At 39.5% G+C, this 27,853-nt stretch overlaps 1 protein-coding gene across 8 annotated transcripts in view; it reads left to right on the top strand.

The window, feature by feature from the left end:
* The window catches only part of BCAS3 (breast carcinoma amplified sequence 3), a 374,628-nt gene that overhangs the window by 107,489 nt on the left and 239,286 nt on the right, over positions 1-27,853 (top strand). For all 8 annotated transcript variants that reach the window (XR_774766.1, XM_010573787.1, XM_010573786.1 and 5 more), the window contains 2 exons: positions 2,776-2,909; positions 13,984-14,248. Coding sequence is in view for 7 of the 8 variants with exons in the window: in XM_010573787.1 (XP_010572089.1) it covers positions 2,776-2,909; positions 13,984-14,248 (399 nt within the window). In the remaining variant the exon portion in view is untranslated. The remainder of the gene's footprint in view (positions 1-2,775; positions 2,910-13,983; positions 14,249-27,853) is intronic.

Genomic DNA, 27,853 nt, shown 5'->3' with positions numbered 1-27,853 from the left:
GCTCGTTTAAAGGTTTTTTTTACGATCTTCATTGCACTGTGCCATGTGATGGGATACACATGAAGAATGCTGTGCTCAGATCTCTGGGTGCACTCAGCTCTGTGTATGTATTTATAAAACACTTCTAGCACTTCGGGGGAAGAAAAAAAAAATATAGGTTTGCTGAAGCCGTCTGTTCACTGTTGAGAGAAGCCTTATGTGTTCATCTCTTCCAGCTTCCCCTTCTCCAAAGGTCCTTTCCATCTGGAATAAGAGAGAGCTCAAAAGGACCAAAAGCATACTCAACTTCTATATAAAGCTATCTAATGCGTGAGGAGAGGCAAACATGGGAATATAGAAAATAAATCCTTACTGCGTTGAATTAGATCTCTTGGACTATCCTTGCTCCAGTAATAGTGGCAGCCTAATTCTAGCACACAAACCCCTCTTTGCTTCCAGGTTTCTCCACTGGAAATGCTATATATTACTGAGGACCGCACACTTCACTAGAAGGGAAGTGTATTTTGTGATGTTTCAGAACAGAATTAATGCAAATTGTGTGCATAATCCCACACTAAAGACTTGGCTGACTTGCACTTGAGCAACTTTAGCTGTATTTCCTATCAACACAGTCACTACAAATCAAGGAAATTGCCAGTTAAGCCAACATTAACATCCAGACCAACCTCAACTCACATGCCTTACCGCCCAAACATAATACCCAAATGCACTCACGGATTTCTTAGCTCCATAACAAACTCTCTTTCATTTCTAACACTCGGAATCGGAGTAACAGCCTGTAACAGTAAAAGTATGTCTACTGGAGGGAATCTTGCTGAGGTCAGATTTAAGATTTTGCATTTGTGTGATTTTGAGGAAATGGATGTGTGCAGTGTGGGTGGCCTCGCTCTGTCCAAGCCCTACCATCACCAGTGGTCAAGCTGGGAAGGAGACTTGTAGGCGATTTTTGTCTCTAAATGCAGTTTGGATTTCTCTCCAATTTTTTACCTTACTGCTGGTGGGCCTCATAGTCTTGAAAGTAGTTGTTTACCTTCACAAAATCCTTATTTCTTAAGAGTTACGGTCAAGAGAAACCGAGGCATACGCCTGTTCGTGCTCACACAAAGTCTGCGATGATGCTGTACTATCCTGTTTGGAGCCTTCGGGACTGTGCTGTTCCTCCTGTGAGCCCAGACACGTGCTCGCAAACCTGCTTCGGCCTCGGAGGAGGAGGAGGCACTGCGGGGTGACGTTGGGCCCGGAAGGTCAAGGCTTTGGCAGCTGAAATTTTTCTATTTGAGCTGAAGGGAAGGGGGATTCCAGGATTGCCAAGGAGGGAAGACACTCAGGATAGCCACCTAGTGATGTTGTAATGGTGGTTCAGTAGAAGAGTTAATTAATCTTTACTAAGAGAATGTTTCTCTGCTGCTCAGTACACAAGAGGGTTTTTTTTTTCCCAGTTTAATTCTAAAAGTTTGAGTGGTATATATTCTGGGACTTCAATGCTAATGTGTGAGAGCTTTCAAACTCGAACTGCTTATATTTGTTCAGCAGCAGTGAGCATAAGAGGGAAAGATGAATCATGGAGCCATGTGTAAATAAACTGAGAAAGTGAACAGTCTTTTATGACAGAAATGCGGTAATCAGTTGTCCTTTGAATAGGTGTCATGTAAAATGGGGACACCTAAGGCCCCTTCCTGAAGGACAAAAGATTTCAATTATGATTTCTGTGGAGAATCAACACAACAGAGCTACGTGGAAATTCCTGGTTTTCCTTAATATAGATGGGTACCTTGAAAATTGTTTAGAAGGCACTTCAGTGTAGCTATTAAACTGCTAAAGTAAGTTTGTACTTGACATTAATTAAATGTCAGAGGATTACTTCGGGTGATAACTTCTTAAATTTCATTAATAAGCATGGCAATATGGACATTTTTATACAGAAAAATAAATCTGAAGTTTGTTTACTGTAGTCCTACGTTCTGCCATGATGCCGTACTTCTCTTCTAGGTACAAAAATACTTTTTTTTTTTTTTGGTATAAAAACTTAAATTTGTATGGCAAATTGACTTCAAATATGTTTGTAAATGTTTAAAAACTGGGTTATGGACTGACACATAGTGGGAGAAAAAAGTAAATAGCATATATAAGTTACTGTGATTCTGCTGATCTTCTAATTTAATCATTTCAGTACATCCATCAGTGACCTGTTTTCAATGAAGTTAGTACCTAATTTAATATTTCACTTGAAAGCTCTCAACTCTGATTTGCTGCCTTTCAAGCAATAAATCAGGCAGTTTCTTCCGTATAGATTTATAAGAAAGATGCTTCTTCAGGATTGTTTTTGGTATGGGTTGTTTTGGCTGGGTTTTGATAATGTCTCTTCTTCCAAAAAATATTATTGTGGAAACATCAATCTTTTTTATGCTGGCTCTTTCCCAGTGAAGAGCATTTTGGGGTTTCACTCTAACATTCATCAGTGCTTCATATTGGTCACACGAGTTCTCAACTTTAGTTAGAATGTTCCCAGATTTTTTGGTTGGCTTTTATAGATTTGTATTGTAATACTTAAGTAGTAATACTGTTAATACGATTTCAGTTGAAGTTCTGATTCATTTTTATGAAATGAATCCCTTTCAATTCAGTAATTTTCTGCAACTGTTTTCTTTTGTTTCCAGAGAACAAAATGTAAACCACACTAGCTTTTTTAGATAGACGTTCTTAAGCCTCTTCTTTTGCAGTGATTAATCTCTTGTGCTTTTGTGTTTCTTTTTTCTTTTTCTTTTTTTTACCCAGGGATGTTGCTGGTTACTACTGACACATTAGGCCATGATTTCCATGTTTTTCAAATACTGACACATCCTTGGTCATCATCACAAAGTGCCGTCCATCATTTGTATACACTTCACAGGGGAGAGACTGAAGCCAAAGTAAGTTAAACTATTTGCTGAAGAATAATCCCCAGACACCTTATACATTTTGTGTATGTTGGCACTTTAATGTTTGTTTCAGCACACAAAGAGCCTTTCTTATGTTATAGCCACAGAAAGGATAAGAGCACAGCGTTTAACCTGGACAATAATAAATTCTTGCCCTTTACAATGAGGTGCTGTCAGATTTATTCAGATATGACACTACCTCCAAAGAGCCCAGATTATTAGCTGTGTTTGTACTTAACCTTTTCTCATGTAACATGTTAAACATTTGTCTTGTGCCCGTGAAGCAACTGTCAGGGTTTGCCTGACTTTGGTGGTAAAAGCCAAAGCCAGACAATTAAAGAGTTGAAAGGAAGAGTTAATCAGAAGACTGCAATTACTTTCTGTCTACACTTTAGCAAAGTGGGGGAACCTGTTGGAGACTATAGTGATGTATATTTAACTTCCCAGTTTAAAAATCCCGCTCTTGGAGATGGAAGACTAAATTAGGCTATTAGCATAGGGTGAAAAAGTCTGAAATTATAATATAAAAAATGCTCAGTAAACTGATTTACTGCTAAAGTGGAAAAAAGTGAGAGAGCATTTTTGCTAGCATCACTGTTAGAATCAGTGCAGCTTGAATCCTTCACTGCGATGCTTTTAGGCATGACGAGAGCCTCACCTTTGTAGCATTGAGTAACTGTTGAAGAACCTGTTTTAAATACATAAATAAAAATGTCACCACAGGGTAAGAAATGAGTATTGCACTTGCTGATGCAATTACACAGTGAAAGCACAGACTTGTGACAGTCTGGCAGATGTAAACTAGTGTGACAGGGAGTAGCCTCAGGCACTGTGATTATGACCCTGACACTGGAAGCTTGAATTATTGTGGTACCATGATTACAGCTCCTTCAAACAATTTTTTTTCCATTTGAGTTGTGCAGTTTCCCTCAAGTTTTTTGCCTTACCTTTGTAACAAGTAGAATCTGAAAGCTTTATTTAATGTAGTAGTGGTTGACAATGTTTTAGTCCGTGTGAATTTAAATTACTGGTAGTTTAAATATTCTAAAGCCTTGCTGCTACTGTACTGGAAAAGTGTAACTACTGTTATAGGCAATAGTTTACTATAGGAAAGAATAACCAATCTGGAAAGTGAGAGAAAATTAGGAAAAACTGTCCATATGGGATAATATATATAGTACTTACAAGTGATTTTTGTAAATAATATAAAGGGCATTGAGATCTGTGTGTATACATACACATCTATTTGAGCATGTACTATAATGTGTTTAATGTTTTAGAGTTATTTTTGTCCTACTTTCATGCAAAAAAAATGGGAAATATCCTATAACAAATATTGAAGACCAAAGGACAGGACTCCAGTCACTAGGAGCAAAGATGTTCTGCTGGTTTTTACAGCTGATAAATTTGTTTTTAAGGCATACATCGGAAACCAAACATAACATGTTTTAGAGAATAAACCTTTATTGAGACACACTTTTGGGGATATAGTATTAGCTTCTCTGTGAAAGCATTGCATTAAAATTCTCAGAAACAACACAGTAAAGTTTTTTCCTAGTTTGCCACAGTTTTCATTTGGGATGTGAACAGTATAGCTTTTGGAATAGTATAAAATAGAGAAAATTCTAACCAGTCTGAGGCGTATTGGTGGATTTCACAACTCCCTTGATAATTAAACTATCCAGCAGCAATATCACATTGGTACCTGTGATTCTCTATACACCTCTGTCATTTAAAATATTTACATAATATGGTGGATGGTTTTACTTTTTCTTTTGGAATAACAGTACTTGTAGTTGTTCAGTGAGAAGATTGGTATGTGGTGTTATTTTTTTGTTCCATAGATTTCAGGTATGAGTAGCATTAGACAAGAATTTTGGAGACTGTTCCATTTAAAATTCTCAGTGCAGATATTCTGAGACACACACTGGAAGCCTCTGTACCTCCTTTCTTGGTTAGAATAGTATTTATACATTTGCAGCCAGACTTTTCTCTTTCCCTCCTGCCCCGATTTAAAGCTGTGAATCAAGGCCAATGGTCTTAAAGGTCACCTTCTGTACTGGAGCTATAAAAAGTTCTAATTTGTGTTGATGGACATGAGTGATTATCAGTGTCAAAATTTGTTTAGCTAGTACCCATTATAAATTGTTTAAACATCACCATTATGCCCTTTTTATATGTGGTATTTTAACGTCCATACTGAAATCAGCTCCTTTCGTATGTGAGATTCTGGCCAATAGTGTGCGTCACCATATATTTTGCATATATGTGGGGATCCCTCTCTCACAGTCTGCTACATGCTTTTTCTTTTCTTGCTTTTTGATCAATAAACGTCTTTCTTGCAAATACTTACTACTGATATTATAGGACCATTTAGTTAATGGACAAAGAACTGGGATATTGGTAACATTAATAAAAGTTTCATGTACTTGTCTGAATGTGTCTAAGCTGCTGGACACACAGAAGTTCCCTGTATGGGATCACTGCTTCTGCACAAATTGACTGTACATGGAGTACACTCTAAGACCAATTTTTCCAAGAATTGTTGGATCCGCATTGTATGCTTTGTATAATACATGGCATACCAATTTTGCTCTGGGAGCAGAAATTTGGGAACCGTATATATTGGTGTTCCAAATATTGACATGTATATTTGGTGTTACAGATTGTTGCAATTCTAATTTCACCCAATTTAGAATATCAGCCCTGGAGGGCAGACCAATAGCTTCGTATTCCTCATCTGTCTCCTAAGAGAAGGTGACAGTAAGTCCCCTCTGACATTCATACACAGAAGCATCTTAAGTGGATTAAGTTGCATGCTTAATGTATATTAAAGAAAAAGAAGCAAGTGTTGTGATTTAATAATGTTTTCTGATCGATTTACTGCAATCAAGCAGTGTCTCTAAGTCACCCACATGTCCTTCTATTGAGTCAGATATATTAGCTGTATGGTTACTTTGACTTAGTAAAACTAAAGAATATATGCTCCATCATGCATTAATTTTTCTAAATTCCAGACAAATTCTGGTTTGGTTTGGGGTTGAGAAATTTCAGTCTGAAAGACCATGCCTACCTTTTCCTGACCGTTTTTTGAAATACACAGACTGGTTGGAAGGAGATCTAAAAGGGGTTTTGTCTCGTTTCATGGATGTCAGTATCTTGTCCTTAGCCAAAGCAGAATTTGTGCTAAGCATTTGCAATGACTTGGCCGCTCCACCCAGACAGTGTCACTGAAATCATACCATTAATGAATAGGATAAAATATAGACTTTCCACTTTGATGTTTAGGAAAAAAAAAAAAAAAGAAAATGGATTTTAATACAGAATGTTGTTTGCATTAACGGTCTATCCCAATAGCTACGCTTATGCTGTTTGTAATTTTCTGCTCGATGGAGGAGAAGGGGATGACGCTGTTACAAGTTCCTCCACAGGAGAAGCCTTCCCTGTACTGCAATGTTGCTCACAGCAGATTGTGCTGGTATTCAGTATATGTTCAATACATGACCATATGCACTTTCTGAGCAACTGACGGTCATTTTTCCCTAGAGCGGTGTCCAAAGGCACCTGCTAGCCATCTTCCAGGTTTTTTTGTTAGTGGTCTTCTTTTTAGGGCTTGTCTGCTCTGCCAGTCTGCTTCGTGTTGGCTTCATGATGCTGAGGGAGATTTAGGTACTGTGCTTGGTTAAGGTAGGGTTTTTGAGCTTGTGTTCCCCTGGACACAGTAAAGGGTAAGTAAGAGTATTCTCCCTGACTGTTCACAGCCAGTCTTCATAACATGGTTTTCCTTTTCTCTTTCTGCATGCTTTGAACAATGAAACAGAGTGTAATTGAGTTTTAAAGTGTTGTTACTGCAAATCTATGTTGTATTTGCTGACTTTGAGCAGCAAATACAGGAAGAAGGCTTATCTGCTGAATAAAACATTGAGCCAGGACTGTAAAGATCACTCGGTTCCTAACAAAGCCAGTGACTTTTTTGTGTGACCTGGATGAAGATGGCGTAAGATGGAAAGTGGACCTCTGTCTCATAAGGGAATTGCGAGGACAATGGCCATGAAAGAATGTGAAGTGCTCAGATACATTATTGGTTCAAGTGATGTGTGTCCCAAGGTCACAACATTCAAAGTTATTTTTCTGCAAATGCAGACAGAAGCCACTGTTTCAGTTACATTGGATTAATATCTTTTAGTCTTTAAGTGCCACTTATGCTTTAGAATTATTTTTCTTTTTGACTTTAGAGAACAAAAAACAGCATGTTTGATGCGCTGTGTTACATCACGAAAGTTCATTGCAAGCGCTGGTTGTATTTAACCTTACCAGAGAGGGAACCGAAGCTCTCGGAGAACCCGTGCTTGCACAATTCAGCTGTAAAGGGAAAAAATGTGCATGTGTATGTGGTGCACATTTTGGTTAAGGATACATTTTCTTGTCCTACAGCTCTTGCATTGATAAGTCAACACTTCACTCATGTTTTTATCCAAGAGCATTTTGGAAGGTTTTTAGTAAAGGTATAGCATGTTCTGAACTGAGGAAGCTCATTTACTTGCAGATGAAAGTTAGACTGTCACCTGATGATCCTTTCTCTTTGATCTGAAATTGTAAACAGAAAAAAAAATCCCTGAAAACAGTATTATCTCAACCTAGAACAAATAAACGTAATGATAGCATCAGTGGGCTGGTGGCCAGGGTCCTCTGTAATCTTTTACACTGTCAGGCTTTTGTTATTCTGACTCGCAAACTGCTGTTACAACTGACTTCAGTCAGCATAGGTAAACAGAGGGAATGATAAAAACATTCCAGCATGGGCTGCCACAGAACATGTGCGATTTTATGCTTTTCTGGGGAATGCATGAATGTTTTTGTGACGTGATTGCATAGAGACTGTTCAAGGTTGTGTCACGTACCGTGTCCAGGTAGTGAAACATTGGTATAGTTTACAAACATTTGATGTAAACCTCTGTGGTTAATAGAAATTTCTTCCTACCTTTTGACATACTTATGTAGTTGCAGTTATTGAAATAGTTTGTGGAAGAGAGACTTTCTTATTTCTAGGAAAGAATCTTGGACAGTCTTGAAATAATAAAGATTGATTTAGGGAAGTTGATCAGTCTTTGATGAAAGCAGACAATAAGAAACTGCTGCAATTGGAAGTAGCTTAACTATCTTGAGGAGACAGAGCTCTAAGCAGAGTGGCATTTGCAATTTCAGTTATTAATAGAGAGCAGCTATTCTGGCTGAAGGGACTTTACATGAATGTCTCCTGTGCCCAGATTCTGCCATTGTTTTTATACGAAACTGAAATCAGTTTTGACGACTTGGGGAGACAGAGTTGAGTCTGTGTGGGTCTGATAAATCATATTGTGTAGTCTGTGATTTTATTATTTTTTCATTTGTGTTTGTTGCTACATCATTTCCTTAATTTTCTCAACCAAGAAAATTCAAGTACAGACCAGTATTCTAATTTATTTTGACCCTTGCCTCAATACTGCTGCTCTTTCTCATTGTTTAATGATATGGGTTTTTTTATTTCTGCCATCTCCCTGCACAGCATAATTAAATACTTAAGTTATGTCCTTCAAATAGTGGTGCGTGTTTTCTCTGTGACATTGCATAATGCACATGAAACTGGGTTAAGTTCCTATTGCAGTAATGCTAGTCATGCTTTATTGTTGTTTCACTTCACTGTTGAAGTTTAATTTAATGCCATGAAATGCACAAGAATATACATATTGTACCTGGTGTAACTTACCACAACTGAAAAAGGGGCACTAGGGGAAAAGAAAGAGCACTAGGAAGATCAAAATGTGTTTTAATATTTGTTTCTTGTAATTACTATGAAAATACGTGGTTCAGTGTCGTGAGCTTTGTTTTCCAACTATTGCATTATGCGCATGCATCAGGAGTGGATTTGCATAGGGAGGTACTGTGATAGCCCAGCGTAGCTCCTTCTGCTGTGGAAGTGATAGTCGATAGTCTACATTTAAGCATTGTGCAGCAAGCTAGTACAATATTAACTTCTAGAAGCCCTGAAATATGGAGGCTGGGTGTGGGCTGTCAGTCATTCACAGGAGCAGTGGTAAACAAGGTCACTGCCTGTCCCATGGGATTGCTTGTGTAATCAGCCATTCCTCTGACTATCCCACTTTAATCAACTGCTTTTAAAATAAGTTTTCTACGTGCTGCTCTTACTTCTGCTTTGTTTTCTTTCAGTTATGGCTTGAATTATTTTTTTAATTTATTTTGTGAATATATTCTAATTAATGTTGTGTTTAAATTTGGAGAAGCTGTGGGAAAAAGGAAAAAATGATAGCAAAAACTTATGTAGATTTACATTATATAAAATAGGTAAACCTATGTCAGCTTTGAAGCCTTAAGTTCAGATAATTCCACCCAGATTTTCAGAATATCAGAAATAATTTTTTGATCTGGACAATCTTGAAAGCTGATCTTCAGTAGAGCTGTTGACACATGACATGTCCTTGTAGGAGTCTGTATGTTAAATTACCCTACTGTTTCACTCAGGTCAGACTCTGAACATGGCAGGTAAATTTCATTCAGTTTTCTGGAGGTTTTTACATCATAGCGTTTGAAACACAGGGAAATAGGATAGTGGAAGTTAAAAGGAAGCATAGGGGAAGCGTAATTGAAGGCAAATGGGAGAAGACAGCGTAAGATTGACAAGAAGTTACGGAGTTTAGATGGGAGTACTTCGATGGAAAGGGTTGCAGGAAAGAAATGGGGAAGGTGAGAGAAATGACAAAGCTAAAGGAAGCTACATGGTGGAGGACTCATTGTGTAGTACAAGTATATTAAAAGATTTCTTTCCTTGCACCTGTTAGGAAAAACATTCTCAAGACTGTTATTTGCTTTCCATAGAGGTACTGGATGATTTCTTTCCAAGTCATGCTGAAGCGTACCAGAATATCTGAAACACTGTTTAATTGTCTCTGCTATATTGTCCATGATTCTGAAAATAGTATTGATAATTTTGTGAGGGTACAGAATTCTTTTTTCAACAAAGTTATCCTATTAATATGGAGAAGAGTCAGCAGTAGATGGTAATATAAGAGGTGCAGCATGTCTGGGCAGCCAGAACCCCTTTTGGGTTTGACAGATGCTGATTAGGATTCGTGGAGCAAGCTGAAGAGTTTATAAAATACGGACAAAATTTCTGCAGACCTCCTGTAAAACAAGAGTCACAGAATACCTGGTTTAGACCTGGGCAAATTAGAGGATGCGCACTGTTTTATCCTTATAACGTTCTGTGGTTGTCTTAAGTGTGTTCCTTTGGGCCAGAAAAGGCTTTGGTGTTTCTCATGAGGACCTTGGAGTAATTCCCTTTACTGGCCCAGACAGAAGAGGATAGATAAAATTTTGAAATACAAACTTGAGTGTTAAATCTTATATTGACCTTGAGCTATAGAATAAACTTTGCATCGTGAGAGATCTAGTATACTTTGTACTTTATTAACATATATCTGTAAACACTATGGGGTCTTGATTGATCTTTGGTATCTAAACATTACATCATAATTAACAACAAATCCAGAAATATATTATAAATACATGAAATAATAGTACATTAACCTAAAGGACAGCAATAAATTGCAACGCTTAGCATAAACTTGAAAACCACTAATGGGCCACTGTGCAGTTTGTTTATACTATAAGAAGTCAAGAACTCTGTGTAATGTACAGTAACAGCGTGGTGGAGAAGAGCAAGTCTGATGTGATAATTTTTTTATTTTTTTTTTTTCATGGACACACACAGCTGATTTTTTAAGTCCTTTCTGATACTGCTGTGAATGAGCATTCTCCTTTCAGCCTGGTCCAGTGCTTTCTTCCAGGTCTACTGGAAAGTTATGGACTCCTTTGCATTGCACAGATGGATTTGTGCTGTTTTGATATGAACGTATTTAATTCATGCCCTTGTATGACATTGGAAATATTCTCTGAATTATCTCCTAGATCTGTCTGAGGTACTGCGACTCATTGTTTGTCTGTGAAGGACCAATGAGGCCATTTTTGAAATTGGTAGGAGATAGGTGGAATTACTGCATGTGTAACGGTAGCTTCCAAAATACTTTTTGTTGCTGCTGAGTAGGGTTTCTTAGCTGTATTCCTATAAATCTTATTTCATTTCACACTCATCTGTCAACACTCTTTTTTTTTCTTGTTATTACTAAGTCATAAAAACCTGTTTGTTCTCTGCCTCTGTGGTTTCAGCCATATTTTAAGCAGTCATGACCATGATACCCACTCTCCAACTGCAGGGATTGTTTGTGATCGTAATTTTAAAGAGAACATTTTGGATTACGTTGTTCCAAACTTTCTTCCTGAAGGTCAGGAGTACTTCTTTCTGTGTAATGTTTACATTGAGAAAAAACATCCTGTAATGATTGTTTTGCAGTTTCTTGGCTTTGTGTTGTCATATGCCAGGGCTGTTGTATGTGTTTTTAAAACAACATAATCTTAAGGATGCGTACTGAAAACTGAGTATTAATATAGAAACATATACATTTCCGTTACGCAGTACAGTGAGATACAATTTTTTTTTTCTCTATCATCTCACAGAAATGTCCTCTAAAAATGCTCTGCCAAATAAAATGAGAGGGTACGTGGGAGGTGTGAGTGGAAGCAGTGATTTAAAGAGTTTGGCTGTGAAATCAGTTGAAGTGCAGGAGGGAAGAGATTGAAGAGGCGCAAGCGGTCTTAGTCTGTCCTGTAAATATGGCTCAAAAGTGTCAGTTCACAGGGAGGCTCGTGAAGTCCCTTCCAGATAGCTGTGGTTTCAGGGGAGAACACTCTTCTGCAAGGAGCATGAAACTACAGAGCAAGACAGAAAAAACTTGGGCTGGAGGTATAGAGTGAGTGAGCAGAGTGGCAAAGAGGAAGGAAGAAAAAAGCTGTTTTCTTGAGGCTGGGGCAGATAGACAGTTTTAGAGATCAGGAGGGGAATTTAAAGCTGGATCTAAAATGAATACCAAATATTTGGAAAACAGTGATGTTTTCGGAGGGGTCACATCTAATGACAAACATGGCCCTTCTTCACGTTATTGAAAATTAGAAAACAGGGCCTTTGATAGGATCAGAAATATATTCCAACAGTCTTAATGGTTTTACTATATTGGTGATCCTTCTGTTGTTACTGAGAATGGCAATTTGTATACAGTTCTTACCTTTAATTTTGACTGGTAGAAATTGCCTCTTTAAACAGCAAGTATTTAAATACTCTTGGTGCCACAGTTTTTCTCTTGACTCCATGGCTGTTGGGTTTCTTTTTTTGGCTCTTGTTAATCCCTGTGGGGTCTCTAATCCTTTTTGAGCAATCTATTAAGGTGAAACACTTTGTAGGCTAACTAGGAGCTCTAAGTGCTGGGACTTTATGTCAGTAATACCAGAATCGCTGAAAGTGCAAAACCTGACGGATTTTGGGGAGATTGTTTAGCTGTATCATTAGCAGATCATTTGGGTATGTCACCATAATTGAAAAGAGCAGGTGTGTAGCACTGTTTTTTAGTTTATCTATGTAATGTTGATGAAGCATTTTGTGTCGTGACAGTCTGTCAGCCAAATATCTTGTCACAAGTCACAAGACTTAAATCCTTTTTTTATCTCAAAGGCTTCAGGGCTCAGTTGGAAACTTGCACTTTGATGAATACTTGCTGCTTTTGTCTGGAATAGCTGGAGTGCATTTCTGGAATATTTGTCAAGATTTTATCAGTGTTTACTCCAATTTGAGTACCTAGTGTATTGTAAAACTGGCTTCAGTGAAATCTTAAAGAATTTTATTTAGTTTATGCCGTTTAATAATATAATGAAAACTAATCCTTCGTCTACATGTTTGTTTGCTGTGTTAAATCCCACTTGCATACGTGGTTCTTTTTAGTCAGCTTTTACCTTTAAAAACATTTTTGGAAGAATTGTTTTAGGGTTTTTTTTCTATGATAAATCATTTTAACCTAGACTACTTGTTTTCTTGAGTTGTCTGCCAGTACAGGGTTGGAAACAAACTTTAATCTCTCTTTTAAAGCATTCCTTCAGGAACAAGAATTTGCTTTCCATCAAAGCGTTGTGTAAAGCACACTTAAAAGAGAATTAAATCCTTCTGGACTTCGTATCTGAGATCTATGCAAGGAGTAACTACAGTAGAAAATATTTAACTATTTTTATATTTGCTTCGAGACTGACCCTTTTAAGCTAAAATAAGACTTATGTTTCTCAAGTGGTGATTAAGTACCCATATGCGTAAGAAGAAATCTAACTGGGGTCTTCCCTGGGACTTTAATAGCTGATTAATAAAGATTGTTTTGTGTAAAATGGAATGGGTTTATACAGAGAAATGGCCAAAGTTGTTCAGTTTCTTCTTGACAAAATTTTAAATCCCAAAAAGAGCATAGCTCCGGGGATACCTGGATGAATGGTGGTTCTACTGGGGGATACACTGGTAGTAGCAGGATTAGAGACCATGATAGAGAGCTTTTGAAAATACTGGCCACTGATTTTTGGTTTGTTAAGTTATGTAGGACGTGGTATTTCTGTTGACTCAAAATACAGTTTTGAGTGCCAGTATTTGTCAAAATCAGGCCCAGTGGTGAGATCTCTCTTCTTCTCATCCCTCCCTTTTCCCCTTTTTGGGTAATCTCTAAAAATTAAAGTAAACAAGCAAATAACAAAACATGTAATTGAAATGGTTTCCCAACTCTTTTTAGAACTAAATTCTATTTGAAAATTACACCAAGCTCTTGTGGCTTTCTGTAGTACTTTGCAGCATGGGTTGTTTTCATAAGTTCATGCCTGATGAAAAGAAAAATCTCAGAATATTTTGAAAAGCACACAAAATTTGGAACTGGGTATTATACTGCAGCTTATAATGTATACTGAATATGTACTGAATACTAAGTTCATTGGTATATATGCAAAAATTCAAGTTATTGCCTAAAAATTGGGGATTTTATTTACATTTCCAATTAAGATTTGTGTTTGTTTAGAACATGATGGTCTATTTCCTTTGTTAGATGTGTGCACATTGGTGACTATGTTCCCATTTCACTCCTCTGTTTTCTAGGTACAGGATATCTCCTTCAGCCATGACTGTCGTTGGGTTGTGGTCAGCACACTTCGTGGCACTTCCCATGTTTTTCCTATCAATCCTTATGGTGGCCAGCCCTGTGTCCGAACACACATGTCACCCCGGGTGGTAAATCGCATGAGCAGGTTCCAAAAGAGCGCGGGGTTGGAAGAGATCGAGCAAGAGCTGACATCTAAACAAGGAGGACGCTGTAGCCCTGTTCCAGGCCTGTCAAGCAGCCCGTCTGGCTCACCGCTCCATGGTAAATCCCTTTTTTTTTTTTCTTTTTTTCCTCCCCCTTACACTGTCAAGAAACCTTTCCCCTTGAGTCATTGATGCCCATGTCCTCTAAGATGTTTCAGTACCTGCTGTGTAGCTGCCTGACTCAAAAAGATTTGGTTCCTAAATACATTTGGAGATGCTGGCCTAGAGATCATAGAATGATATAGAATGGTTTGGGTTGGAAGGGACATAAAGATCATCTAGATCCAAGTCTTCTGCCACGGGCAGGGACACCTTCCCCTAGAGCAGGTTGCTCAAAGCCCCATCCAACCTGACCTTGAACACTTCCAGGGATGGGGCATCCACAACGTCTCTGGGCAACCTGTTCCAGTGCCTCACCACCCTCAAAGTGAAGAACTTCTTCCTCACATCTAATCTAAATCTACCCTCTGTCAGTTTAAAGCCATTACCCCTTGTCCTATCACTGTGTGCCCTTGTAAAAAGTCCCTCTCCAGCTTCATAGTTTCGGTAGTATTTGCTAACAGCCTGAAAAACAGAAATGCTGGTTTTACTGGAGATTGAAAGAATTGATTTGCTGCGTTCTATTTGCCCATGTAGTTTGTGCCACTAAAAAATGAGTATCCTAAAATAAGGTGCTGCAGGTATTCTGCAAAAATATGTAACGTATGCAGATGTTATAGGGATGAGCCCAGGTATAAATACTTCAGAAAGAAAGTTCTAGTTTTGCAACTTCCTTAAGTAAACCATGCTATCACAGATGTGTTAATAATTTCCACTCCAAACTGAAAGTTTGGGGGTCTTTAGGTTTCAAGTTTTGTTTCCGTCTAGCACATGATCAGTAATCTGGTCTATATTCAAACACAGTTACCTAAAATTCTCATTGCTTATTGGCCTCGATGATCAGGAAGCATATCTGGATATCCACAATAAATACTATTTGGGGAGAAATGTGGAAACTAGGCAATGTGAAGTTGATGGTATAGATTTTTGTCCACTTTTGTGTGCGCGCGCGTGTGTGTGTGAGAGCAATGTGACAAATAATGTACAAAGGAAAAAAACCACCTGTAAGAATTGATCTGTACATCCTACCCCTGTGGTGGACATGCTTTGGAGAAACTAAAAGGACATGAAGGGGAGCCTCTAAAAAGAGGTTCCAAAATCATCACTGACCCAGCTCCTTCAGTTTCGTGTTTGCCGTTCTTTTTGCCCTTCTCTTTCATGAGGTCTGTATTAGAAGCTGCTTTGTTTGGATTCAGAATTTGCTGCATCCTTATCCCTCCTTCCTGTTAAGAGTAAGTCACAGCTTCCATTGAAGTGAAAGTTTAAATAGCAGTTTGGTACAGGTAGCCACCCTTTTCCAGTCTAAGAGTATAAAAAATGGCAAGGAACAGTCCCACTTTCCTAATTACGAGTAGGATTAGAAGTGCTTGTCAAAGTCCAACTATGTGCTGTCATAGAGAGAACCTTTGTGGGATTTCTGAATCGAACATTTTTATGACTTGTTGATTATTAAGGGAACCAGAGTTGTCTCAGAAGAAGCCTCTGTATTTTCTCCTTTCTTTGGGCTTTTCTAAACAAAGTTTTCTGCATAGCTGTTCTGGAGCCGTGCTCTTCTGCCCGGAGCCACTGGAAGGCACCCAAAACGTGTCCTTGGAGACATTTCTGTATCTACCATTTTACTTTCTCACTTATTGTTGTACAGCAGCTCAGCATGTCAGGCTTGAAATAGGCTGGAGAGCGCTGTAGGGGTTTACGATGGCACATCCAATCCCTTTTAACTGTTGACATCACATAGAGGAGAGGAAGGAACTATCAATTTGTGTAGCTTTCATCTAACCAATTCTGTTTTCTGTCAAGAGAAATTGCAGTAAGTTGTTGCCTTTACAGTACTCTTAGGTACATTTAAAGTTTTGAATAGATTTGATACTTTTACAAATCAGATTTTTTTGGAAGAGCTTTGTGCAGTCATAATTGCTTGACAGTTAGCTCAATTTAAACAATTAGCTCCATTTGAAGGCTGCACATGGGCACTGAGAATTAATGCGGGAAGGTAACTTCGGTTTCCGGAGAACTAAATGCAGTTTGTGCTCATCACTTTCTTACGGTGTAGAAGGACTTGAAATTGGACACATGCTAAGACTGTATGTTGGTAACTTGCAAACCTTCGTATGAAATTTTTCCATGAGAAATTTGTGAGGATTGTATGGAGGAGTTAGCAGAGTTGTCTGAAAAAAATCTTAGGAAAAAGAGATAAAATAGTTTGGGTTTAAATAATCCATTTGGTAAAATACTGTAATGTTTTTAGTAATATTATTGCTGCTTTTTCATTTCGGTAATCTTTCCTTTTACCTGGCTGAAGGCAGGCAGGATATTGAATCATACTATATGCCTTTTATAAAAAGCCATTTATCATCAACTTGGAAAAAAACCCCTGAAGTTCACAGTGACTTTCAGCAGAGGGATTTTGTGTGCGTGTGTGGCAGCTGGATTAGCCAGAGACCGGTGATTGTTTTAATTTGTGAGCTAGGATGTGTTTACTCAGATTGTAGCAGCTCCTTATCATATGAGAATGTTAAATTATTGTTGTTTGGAGGAGTTAGGGCAGTCTGGTGACAGAAGTGTAGACTAGTACTCAGAACAGAAAAGAGCAGTTCTGGGTTTAGTTCTTTGCTTTAATTTTAGCTCACCCTGTGACCCTTGGTAAATTTTATTCAGCTGATTTTGTCTATCAGCTTTCTACTGTGTAAGAATAACAATCTTTGTGTTCCCCGTGTGTGGAATTACTTGAATTTTGTAGTTTTCTTCAAGAAGAATAACTGTTACTTTCCTCAATCACCCCTCTAAAGGCAGCCGATTATATTGGAAATAAAACCAAAGACCATGTCCTGGAGAGCACCATTACACTGGGACAAATTGTTGATAAAGTGACAGTTCAGAGAAGATTGTGATAAACTGGTTTTATCTCTGGAGGATTTCTTTTGTGTGGAGTCGTGTCATCGTGATTTTCCTCGTAGGTCCTTTGCAATCTAGAAAAGTTTCAGTAAACCTTAAATTGGAAAAACTGCTGTTAATCCTTCTGCTAATATTTCTTTCGTATTACAAGAGCACTGCTACAACCTTAGGCCAAAAGACCAGACTTCTGTGAGCGAAGTGCTTGCTTGTTATCTTCTTTTTTGATTAGCAATTGTAACCTATTGATGTTAACTTGTGATTAGCTTTTGTTCTTGTAAATATTTTCAGAGTTCAGGCTTTGCAACATTTTTCTCACTTGTTCTTTAAGTCCCAGTTTCAAAATGAAACTGTTTGCTATGTATATAGTAGCAAGGCAATCTATTTACATTTTGTTCAGAGTACCCTAGGAACTGTTTACCCACACAATGTAAGCCTTCACTGGGGGTGGGGATGATTTAATTTCCAAATGAATCATAGTTTGGCTTTGTTCTTTTTAGCAGAGTGAAGTAAACTGTTAAATAGAGGATGATAAAGAGATATTTCCTTTGCACCTTTTATAGCTAACACAGATTTTGTTTGGGTTATTCTGTCTGTTAATCCAGCGAGGTTATATTTTTGTCATTCCGTTGGATTGCCAGAGCGCGTTGTCAGTAATATCTGAGTTAGGTTGGGATCCTTTTATGGGCTTTTGCTATTATAAGACTATTACGACATCAGTTGGTTGTGGGGCTGGACATTAGGGTAGAATACGGCCTTATGTGACCTTTTTGTTTGTATAAAATGGGGTTTATGGTGTTTACCTGTCTCACAGGTACACTGTGTGGATTAACAGACAAGTAGGTAGAACTATGTCCATGATCATGCAAACGTATCCCCTGTTATCTTCAGGACACCCATATGTGAACAGCAAGGAGCATTTAGCTGTAAAAATGTAATGCTTTACTTGGAAGATTGAAAGCTCTATATAACTCTTATTACTTTTATTCTGCAAATTAAAATTCACAGTGTGTTATTATCACTGCTTCTTGCACCACCAGTAAGTTAAAGTCTCTCTAGCTCTACTCAGAGGTTTTTTTCTGTTGTTGACTGCAGGAATTTCCAGTATCAGAACTAACAATAATACAGTAAGTTAAGCAGACGTTGGACCTATAGCTACACATCCCCACCTACTAAAAGCATTCAATAATAATATGATACTCTTTGAATTTGTCTTGTCATTTTGTTGGGGATTGAAGTATTTATTTGGATGGCCGTAGTTTTGCCAAAAGACCATTCATAATATACAGTGGTTCTGTTGCAGATTTAGTACCTATGCTGAAATGGAGTACATAAATTTAGAATTATGAAAAAACATGTTGTTCTGTATATATTGCGTTCAGAATTGTATTTAGCTCTTTATAAATATTTTAGTTTAGCACATGTTTCATTGCAAAATTGTTTTTAATTTTAAAAATCAAAAAGTTTTTCTCTCCCTTTTCCTTCATTTGTTACGATTGCAACATGATTAAGATCCAAGCATAAAGCTAGAAGTTTGATAAACATGCACGCTGAGATGCTTTAAATATTTTCATGTTACTTTTCACTATTTCCCAGAGTGAAACTCCTTTTACTAGAAGAATTCTTATGGGAAAGCAGAGTTGAAAGGACTGACATCATCAGCCCTTCCTGAAAAACAGATTGGTTTCCTTTAAGTAACACTCACTTAAGAAACCACCTATTTGGAGAGAGGCAGACAAAAATAGTTTCAAAGAAAATTAACTGTATAATAACTTAGAGCACTGGAGGGGCAGTTCCTTTCCAAACTTTAACTCGAGAGCTGGCGCTGTAAACACCGGCTGTAAACGGTTGTTTGAAAAGCCTCTGTTAAGCTTTAATTTTTCTCTTTGTAAACTGTAGCTTCTCTCGGCAGAAGACAGTTTTTATAAATGCCTAGAAACAACAAAGCAAGCTGCAGAATAGGCCCGAGTGGTGGGTCGCTTTCTTTTTTTTTTTTTTTTTTGAATGTACTTTTAATGTTCCTGTTTGTTTAAACATTGCACTCTTCCACAGCACCACGCTTGGCTCTTTTTTTTATTTAAACGTACTTTCAAATAATTTCTTTTCCAGCTTCGTCTAGAAGTCTAAATTTGTCCACAAACCCTTCTTTTCCACCTCATCCGTCTTCCCCCTGAGTGGTGGTGAAAGGCCCCGCCGCCTCTGCCCGCCGCGGCTGGCCCTCGGCGGGCCTGCAGGGGGCGCCCTCCTCCCGGCCATCCGGCGGGCGGCGGCGCGCGGGGAGCCCGCCTCGCCCTCCCGTTCGCCTGTGAGGCGGCTGTGAGGAGGGGAAGGGGAACGGGCCTCGGCGTGTGGGCTCCCCGCTCGGTCGCTTCGTAGAGAGATTAGTTCGTTTGGGAGGGTTTGCGGCGCGATTAGGCGTCGCTGCTCTCGCGCCGGTTGACTCCTAACCGACTCCTAAGGGTGCTCCTGCTTATGTCGCGGCGGATGTGAAACACTCGCTAGATAGCGGTCGTAAGAATAGACCTTCTCCTTTATTAGTGCAGGTAGAATTTACGTTGCAGTCGCCGAGCGGCTCCTGTAAACCGTCCACATTCACTGGGCCGTGGGCTGCCTGAAACGCATAGCGATTCTCTTGGTTTCACACACTCATTTGAAGTTTCTCTTTAGGTTTTTAAGGCAATTGGAAAAAAAAATTAATTTACCGGGTGGGAATTTTCTGCTAACGACTTTTAGAGACGATTACTTCCTTCTGGAAGGGTCCCAGGGTTATGCGAAGCCTCTTGGCTATGGAAGTGCACGCAGAAGTCCCCCAGAGCCCAGCAGTTACAGCAGCCCCCAGATTACACGTGTAGAGCAGGGGAGAAGAGGTATGAACAGCTGACCGTAAGCACCAATTTGGGTACCGGCCAGGAGCTTACTGGTTGTAAATGAGCTGTGTTTTTAGCTGCTCCCCCCCCCCCCCCCCCCCCCCCCCCCCTTTTTTTTTTTCTCTTTGTAATGGATAGAGAATCACTGGAGTGAAAGAAGTGGGTGGTATATTTTGGATAGTTTCTGAAGTGGAAGGAAAAGATCCATTCCCTTCAGATAAGTAGGGAAGTAGACTGATAAATTCTGTCACAAGGGAAGTTCGTGTCTGTACATAAAGTGTTTTAGAAGTGAGCTTTTGTAAACAGTATAGATCTGAGGCTGGGGCAAATGTATGTTTGCCTTTATATTTGAAAAAGGAGTTGCAAGTATTCCAGATAAGTTGAAAATTGGAGGAGACTGACATCAGAAAGGAATTGCAGTTCTTGAGGTATGAAGTGTAAAAATATATGACTGAGTGATTTAGCACAGCAAATGCGTAGCAGTGGTCAAAGCAAACTGTTTCAGAAAGATTGTGGGTAGACAGGCGGAGGGGAAGTAATAGGTAGTGCACAGGAGACTGCGATGTCAAAGATGGATCGCGAGGTGAAAGGAAGGTGGAAGGCAGAGGGGAGTTGGATTACCACAGATGTGAGCGTCCCACTGAAGTTTTCCTGTCAAGATGGATGATTTCAGTCTTGGTAACATCAAAACTGAAGAAAATTTCCATAGGGTCAAGTGTTGATGGTCAGAGGCATGTACTGAGGAAGTCCAAGGAGAAGTGGTAACTTGATTTTTAAGTGTTTTTCTGAAGATGACTTAATAAAATGACAGTTTGGGTTTCTGTTGTTATTTCAGTTGTTCCCCCCAATTACTTCCTCTTAATTTACAGTAAAATGATGTTTTTCCATCTGCATATCTCACCAGTTAACCAGGTATATAAAAGACAAGGTGGTGCATTTCCTTCTCATACGTGGTGAGTAATGAAGACATCCTGCAGATTATGCATCGCTTTTGATAGGGGTTTGCAGTTCTTGCCAATTGGAAATTGATAAATAGCAATATCATTGATGCACAAGAAGAAATATGCTCCACTGCTTTCTGGCTTCTCAGTGTGCTTTATGTGTCTGTGCAGAGGACTAGATACACTTGTATACAGCTGAACAGTGTTTTAAGCAGAAATGAGTGTGATCAGCAAAAAAGCAGTCACTAAGACCGACCTTCGAAATAACAGGCCAGCTGAAAAGAGCTGGTCACTGAAGGAGTAACGCATGAAACGTTTTCTGAATGGTGTTCGTGTCCAAAGCACAAAAGGGGAAAGACTGGGATTAGGTCAGGAGAAGAGAGGTCTAGTACAGGGGAGACTGTGTGATCCAGAAATTTGTTGGCGGGTCAAGGAATGTAAGTGGCTTGAGGGAGCTGTGGTCGGCGAAATGACAGAAAGTAGCTTTGCTCACCTGATACAAGCCTGTACTAGGTTTGATCAGAAGGTGAGAAAGTAGAATCTAGAGTTTTTCAAGAGACCATATCAGCTAAAGGAGGAGGTTTAAGTATTGAGGGTGTTGTATGACAAGTAAGGTTTGGCATGAAGGAAGGTGAAAGCATGTGAAGCTCTGTGTTAGTAGCCAGCGAGGGACAAGAGCTGGTGGGAACAATCATTTTATCTGATGGACCTGCTGAGTTCAAGCCCAAACACCTTCTGCCAGGATATTCTGGGGCACAGCCGCTGCCACTGTTGAGAGGGAATCCAGGGCTGATCCCTTGTGCCTGCAGTCTGAATCAGATTCCCTGTGTATATGATTGGTGATTGATTATGCAGTAAGTGGGTCCTGCCCTTGTTGTCTTTTATCAGTTTATTATTCTTAAGTAAGGCATTTAAATCAGCTGTGCATTTTTGGTAGTCTGAAAAATGTAAACACTTTATGGAAAGAAACAAGCATTAAGATTGGAAATAAAATATACTTGTATCTTTTAAAAGGTTTATCTTTACTCTTAAATATGCTGATTGGGCTTATTCTTTTTGCTTAGTCTTTGTGGGCTGTTAAAATCAGTTGCTTTTTCCCATCTCAAGGAAATGCATCTTTGACACTTCTCATGACCTGAGTCACGATGCTGTCACAGAGCCAGAAAACTTCCTTAATGGTCATGGGTAAAAGAGCAGAGCTGCCGAGGGTGTGTGGTGGGTGGAAGAGGGAGAGATTGCTATGGTTTACTTCAGTTCCTATTCTATGGGTGTTTCAGACAAGCCATTTATTATAATTATCCATGGATATTATTATCAAGTTCTCATATGCAGTGGTTCTCAAGGCACTTTTTTTTCCACATAACTTGGGATAAATATTGTATATTCAACCTGGATTGAATTCAGATGCTAAAATATTTGTGCTAATTGTTGCAGCTAGAGCAAGGGAAAATGAGGCATAGGTAAAAAGATGGTGGGGGGGGGGGAAGCCACAAATGCATTAACATGTGGTTTATCATCAGTACTCAATTCTAATAAGCTAAGCCCTTTGGGTAAGGGGCTGCTATTAAACTTTCCCCGTCTCCTCACTCAGCACAGCTGCATCCAGAGGTGTCCTTCAGAAATTCCCAGACCAGTCATTTTGCAGTTTCTAAGACAAGCTGCCCAGCTTTTCTGACTGTGTTGTCCCAATTAAAAAAAAAAAAAAAAAAAAAAAGAAGTTTCTAAAGATCATTTGATTCTGTATTGTTTGGAAGAGGAGTCTGAGACACCTAAATTTTCTAAAGTTCACCATACTGAAGCTTCTCAGAGTCATCCCTGAAAGAAGGCTTTGCTTTCAAAACTATGTTGATATGAATTATGATTGATAGAAATGACAAGGGGCATTAATAGTGCATACTTGTTTTCTCAAGCACTTCATCATTCACCAGCAGACAGTGTTAGTAAAAGTCCCATGTGCAAGAAATTGGAGTTACAGAGTCTCTACGCTGTGCCTAGAAGCTGCCTGTATGATAACCTCATTAGTGGAGTGTTAAGTCTGAGCTCACATAGTCCTTTCCTTGGAAGAGTTCGCAGACTCAAGTCCAGTGCTGTGGTAGCTACAGCCACAGCTTCTGGTCCAGAGCTGGCTTACGGCCACGCGTTGGGGAGGATGGGCAGTGCACCATCACAGTTGTTTGCAAAAGATTCCGTAGCTATGCCCATAGTAGTTATAAGAAACTAATCTTGCAGTCTTTTAATCTGTGAAGACTTGAAGGTACAAGGTCTGTTACAAATAGGATGGCAACATCTGGACCCCTCCCTGCCCATGGCTGGCGTTTACTGGAGATGACCTAAGAGCAGAAAGGCTGCTTTGGCTGATTTTGCTGGTAACCACCATCTGGAGCAAACCAGCTGAAGTGTTACTGCTGCTGCCTGCTTTATGGCTATGCAAAGCCTGGAGCCAACAGCTGGCAAACAAGTTTTGTTGTTGTTTTTACTTCAAGGAGAGTTTTGCCCATAAATGGGCTTGAGCTTTGCACCAACAATATTTCTAGTTAAATAAGTCCTGAAAGGTGATTATTATGCCAGACTTGTATGTGTGGTGGTGGAGGAGTTGTTTTCTAAGGAAATGCTTCAAGGCACCTTTACTGTGCAGCTCTTTGAGGAGCTTTAGCACAGCAAACCAGTATCTGTACAAAATGAGGAGGGGAAATGGCAAGGGAAGAAGCAGACATTTGTGTTGGATTTTCAGGGAGGTTTTTTTTTTACACAAAGCAGTTAACACTATGGATGTCTTCACAGCTACTGGTGAGAGATGCCATGGCGCCTGGGACACTTGCTGTTCTGGCGGAAGTGGCTTCCTCTCCTTTTTGATTCCTCTGGACTGTTAATTTAATTTCTTTTCCATGCAGGAAGAGAAGAAATACACGTGGAGGTAGGCAAAATGGCCAGCTGTACATCACTAATTGTAGAAGTAAATGACAGGTTCAGATCCCAGCTTGAGGTCTGAACTGTTCTTTCATAATCCATCTTTGGACAGGTAGAGATAACAGATGGCAAAGGGGTCACAGCAGTTCCTTCTCTCTTCTAACCTTTGCCAAAGACAAGAGCAGATTTTTGGGTATTGGTGGGATGCTTTATAACTGAGGGACAAAGTTTTTGAAACTGAAGATAGAAGAAAGAGAAGCTTGAGAAGGACGAAAAAGGAATATTATGAAGCCATGTTCAGATTTTGAGTGGATGACGCTGATGAGCAGCTGGAAGAGCTGAAGTTCAAGGAGCTGGGGTGAGAGGGCAGAGGACTCTGTCTCATCAGTGGCTGAGACACTTGGACTGGCTCTTGCATGTCTCAGCAGAGTATTCTGACTTAGAAGCTCGCCTGTCACCATCACATGCCTTGCCTGGATGCAAACAGAAAGTTCTGCTTTCTTAGGATAATCATGAGATTTAGTGCAGCGGTGTTTCAAAAGGTTCAATATCAAGTGGGTTTAAACATTATGAAAACAGCCGGCTGCATTGTTTTCTCCCATCCATTTCAATGGAATCAAGTTAGTGATAGGTTTTGGACTTGCACCAGTTTAGCTGAGAGAAAAATTTTCTGTAAGTAGCTAGATCATGTGCGCATACGTACTGTGGCTAATACGGAATATTCTTTCTTTATTGGGTCTAACTGTATTGGAAATATTGAGGGTTAGGGTGTGAAATGAGCCTAAATTTGGTAGGATACAATTCAAGGGAATTGCAATGTAACTTTAATTTAGAAGCAATTGTTAACTAAAATAATTAGTTTCCTGACTTTTTCTAGGAAAATGTGTAACGTTTTACAAAGACAGATAAAACACATTTGACTGAATAAAACAAAACATAAAAGAAAAAGCCCATTTTGGCAGTAATTAGCGCTCGTGGTGTTGAGTGCGTTTCTCGGGACGCTATTGAGTTTGTCTGTCAAGCTCTTCCAAACGACTTCTGCGAGCCAGCATTGCTTCCGCAGGGTTCTCTATTCAGGTCACAAGGCAGCGTTTCTCACCAGGGCGCTGCTGTTTCCTCTTCCGACTGTAGTAGATTACAGATTATACTGGAACATGTCTGAGAAAAGGTCAGAAACGAGGGTGAAAGTCTTGGAACTGAAGCTGGGAAGCTTTCCATTCTCATCCGGGAAACTTTTTGTATTGAATAAAAAGCAAAGCAAAATAAACCACCACATCCATGACACTTCTCTTTTTCCTGCCATTTTCTGTCTGCCAGTTAGAAAGGATTTTATTTCCCTTGCATTATACGATTAGTGACTGTTTAGTTGTGGAATCTTCAGTGTTACACTAAACAGAAATAATGGCCAAACATAATTCGTTTTTGTATAACTCAGCCTCCACATGATTGCATAGCCTGGAGTTACTGCGTTTTTATTTACCAAATTAAAGATGTTTATATGTAGTGTTAATGTCAGTAGACTATGTGCTACACTTTGAAATGTAGTCTGTTAAATACTGTAAGATGTAAAAGCTAATCAAGTGGGTTTTGAATTTTAATGACACTGCATTACTAAGCTTTTTGTATTGGAGTAATGGAAGAAAAATGAAAAAAATCAACATAGAATCATTTTATTATGAGGCTGAGAGGTGCTTGATACCACTTTAGTTTTTCATGCAAAGTGTATAGAGAAACTAAAATCCTTATGATCATTACTTTCCTACCAGAAAAAATGTCTGGGCCAAGTCCCATTTGTTTTGCTCACTAACAGCATGGAATTTCTCTCTGCAAAAGAGGATCCCACAACACTTGAACGGGGAGACATGCCATGTACAATTGAAACTGCCAGGGGAAATTTAATGGGTAAAATGATTTCATTTCAGTTTGGTGGTAAGTTGGTGTTTGCATCCCTTAGGCGTTGGGGTGTAGTTTTGGTTTTAAGCTCGATTGCGAGTTACTGAGTTCCCTTTCCATCTGACAGGGTGAGGCGGTTGCCTGCGTGCGCAGCTAGGATCTGTGGTACTGATGTATTAGAGCTAGGTTTAAATCAGGTAAGAAGCGATTTGGTCGCATTAATGTGGTACTATGCGTGGACTAAAGAGAAGGGCAAAGTAACGGTAGAGCGATCGGTGGGGCTGCATCAACATAATTCTTTCAGGATCCAGTAAAGTCTCTTTGCATAACACTGGCTGCACTGTGCTGTATTCACAGATGAGCTCCTTGGGGCTGGCGGGAATATATCTGTCGTGCTGCATTTTGATGTATATTTATGTTCTTAGTAGCTGCAAAAATCAGGATGTTTTTCTTCCTCTGTCCTCAAAGATGATCTCTGACAGTAGTGCCCTGAAGTACTCCGTTCAAATGCTGACCAATTTGAAATCCGGCCTGAATTCATCAAGGCTCTTAGTTGATCAGAAGAGGACAAGTGTACTGTATTAATTGCTTTCAGTTGATTGAATGCTTTTTATACAGTGTTACAAGCTCGCAAGTCTAGTACGTTTTCCCCTGGGTGTAGCTTTCCTTTCATATCCAAAAGTATACTTTGAAAACTTAGAGAAGTGTGATTTAATCAAATGTTTAAATCTCACATTCAGGCCTTAAGAGTATTTTATAGGTTTAACGATGTTTGTAAACAAAATAATGGTAAATAAGAGTTGTAGCTGTCAATAACTTAACATTGCAATGGTGAAGGTATGTGGATAGTGGGGAGTGACTGTTCCGTGTAGCTGTAAAGCGGGAGGCGTTGCAGCTGGGTCGCTGGCCCTGGGCTGTGATGAGGAGGCGAGGCCGAAGCAGCAGGGACCCAAGCCCGGCCCGGCTGGGCCGTACCTGGGATCTGCTCCTGATGTCTTTTCCACAGATGTCCAGCTTTGTCAAAAACCAGTAAATCTTGTGAAGTTTATTTTCCTTATAGCATCTGTGTTTTATAATGGTGCTTTTAATTTGTTTTTTCTTTGTCTGCTGGGATTTCTTTTGTCCGGCACTTTCAGGCCTCCCCTTTTTTTCCTCGGTGGAAGTGAGTCCGTTAATGATGGCTGGCTTGGGAATACACCCCAGCCAGGCCGGCACGGCAGCCGCTCCCTCCGTCTGACAACAAAGCCCATTGTTGTTTTCTTTCTTCACTTTTATCCTCAACTTAATCCGTTTTTCCTTTGAGTATTTGTGGAATAAAATGTCTGGAAAAGTGTGGCTCAGGTTTTGGGTGAATGATATGATGGCGGTTTTGTTGCAGACTTTAAGCAGACAGGTACGAAGGCAGAACTGACTGATCATATTTTCCATTTTTCAGTAGGCAACCTTTATCCAAGCTAATGCTGCACTTGTAAATAAACTTCTACTGTCAGACTACCAGAGCCACGACATCCTCAGCTTTTTGCAAGTCCCTTAGTAAAATTAATAAGAGATTTACCAGCAGCTTAAATAGAGACATAAGAGTTTTTTTCCGTTTATTTTTTCCCCAAATGAAATCTAAAAGGCTGAATTAGGATTAACTGTGGGCATTTTTCTGAGTTGGGTTTAGTTGTGATAAGGAATTTGGACCTTGAGTCTGTAATGTTTGAGTGAAAATAATGGAAGTGCTTCCTTTCATGTGCATCCTGAACTGTGGCCCAAGCTGGAGAGGGAGTGCAGGCAAACGGGAGGATGCATATGGGGGAAAATAAACTTCAGCCTAAACTGGCTTTAATGTATTCTGTGCACAGCTCTTGAACTATCGTCGGAAAATCTCTTTCGTGGCAGCCTGCAGAAAGACAAATACTTGACCAAAAGGACTTGCCTTGCACAGGGTCCTGAGGGCTGTTAAGCTCACACTCTGGGTGATTACCAAGGGAAAGTGCCTCACCGCTCAGGATGTTCTGCTGGAAATGTTCAGACTGCTTTCTGACAGGGCATGTTTGCCATGAAATGACGATTAATTTTCTC

The sequence above is a fragment of the Haliaeetus leucocephalus genome, unplaced genomic scaffold (genome assembly GCF_000737465.1).
Source record: "Haliaeetus leucocephalus isolate CR32 unplaced genomic scaffold, Haliaeetus_leucocephalus-4.0 Scaffold395, whole genome shotgun sequence".
Taxonomy (NCBI): domain Eukaryota; kingdom Metazoa; phylum Chordata; class Aves; order Accipitriformes; family Accipitridae; genus Haliaeetus; species Haliaeetus leucocephalus.
Note: the sequence above shows the minus strand (reverse complement) of the source record. Positions and strands in the feature narration are given on the sequence as shown.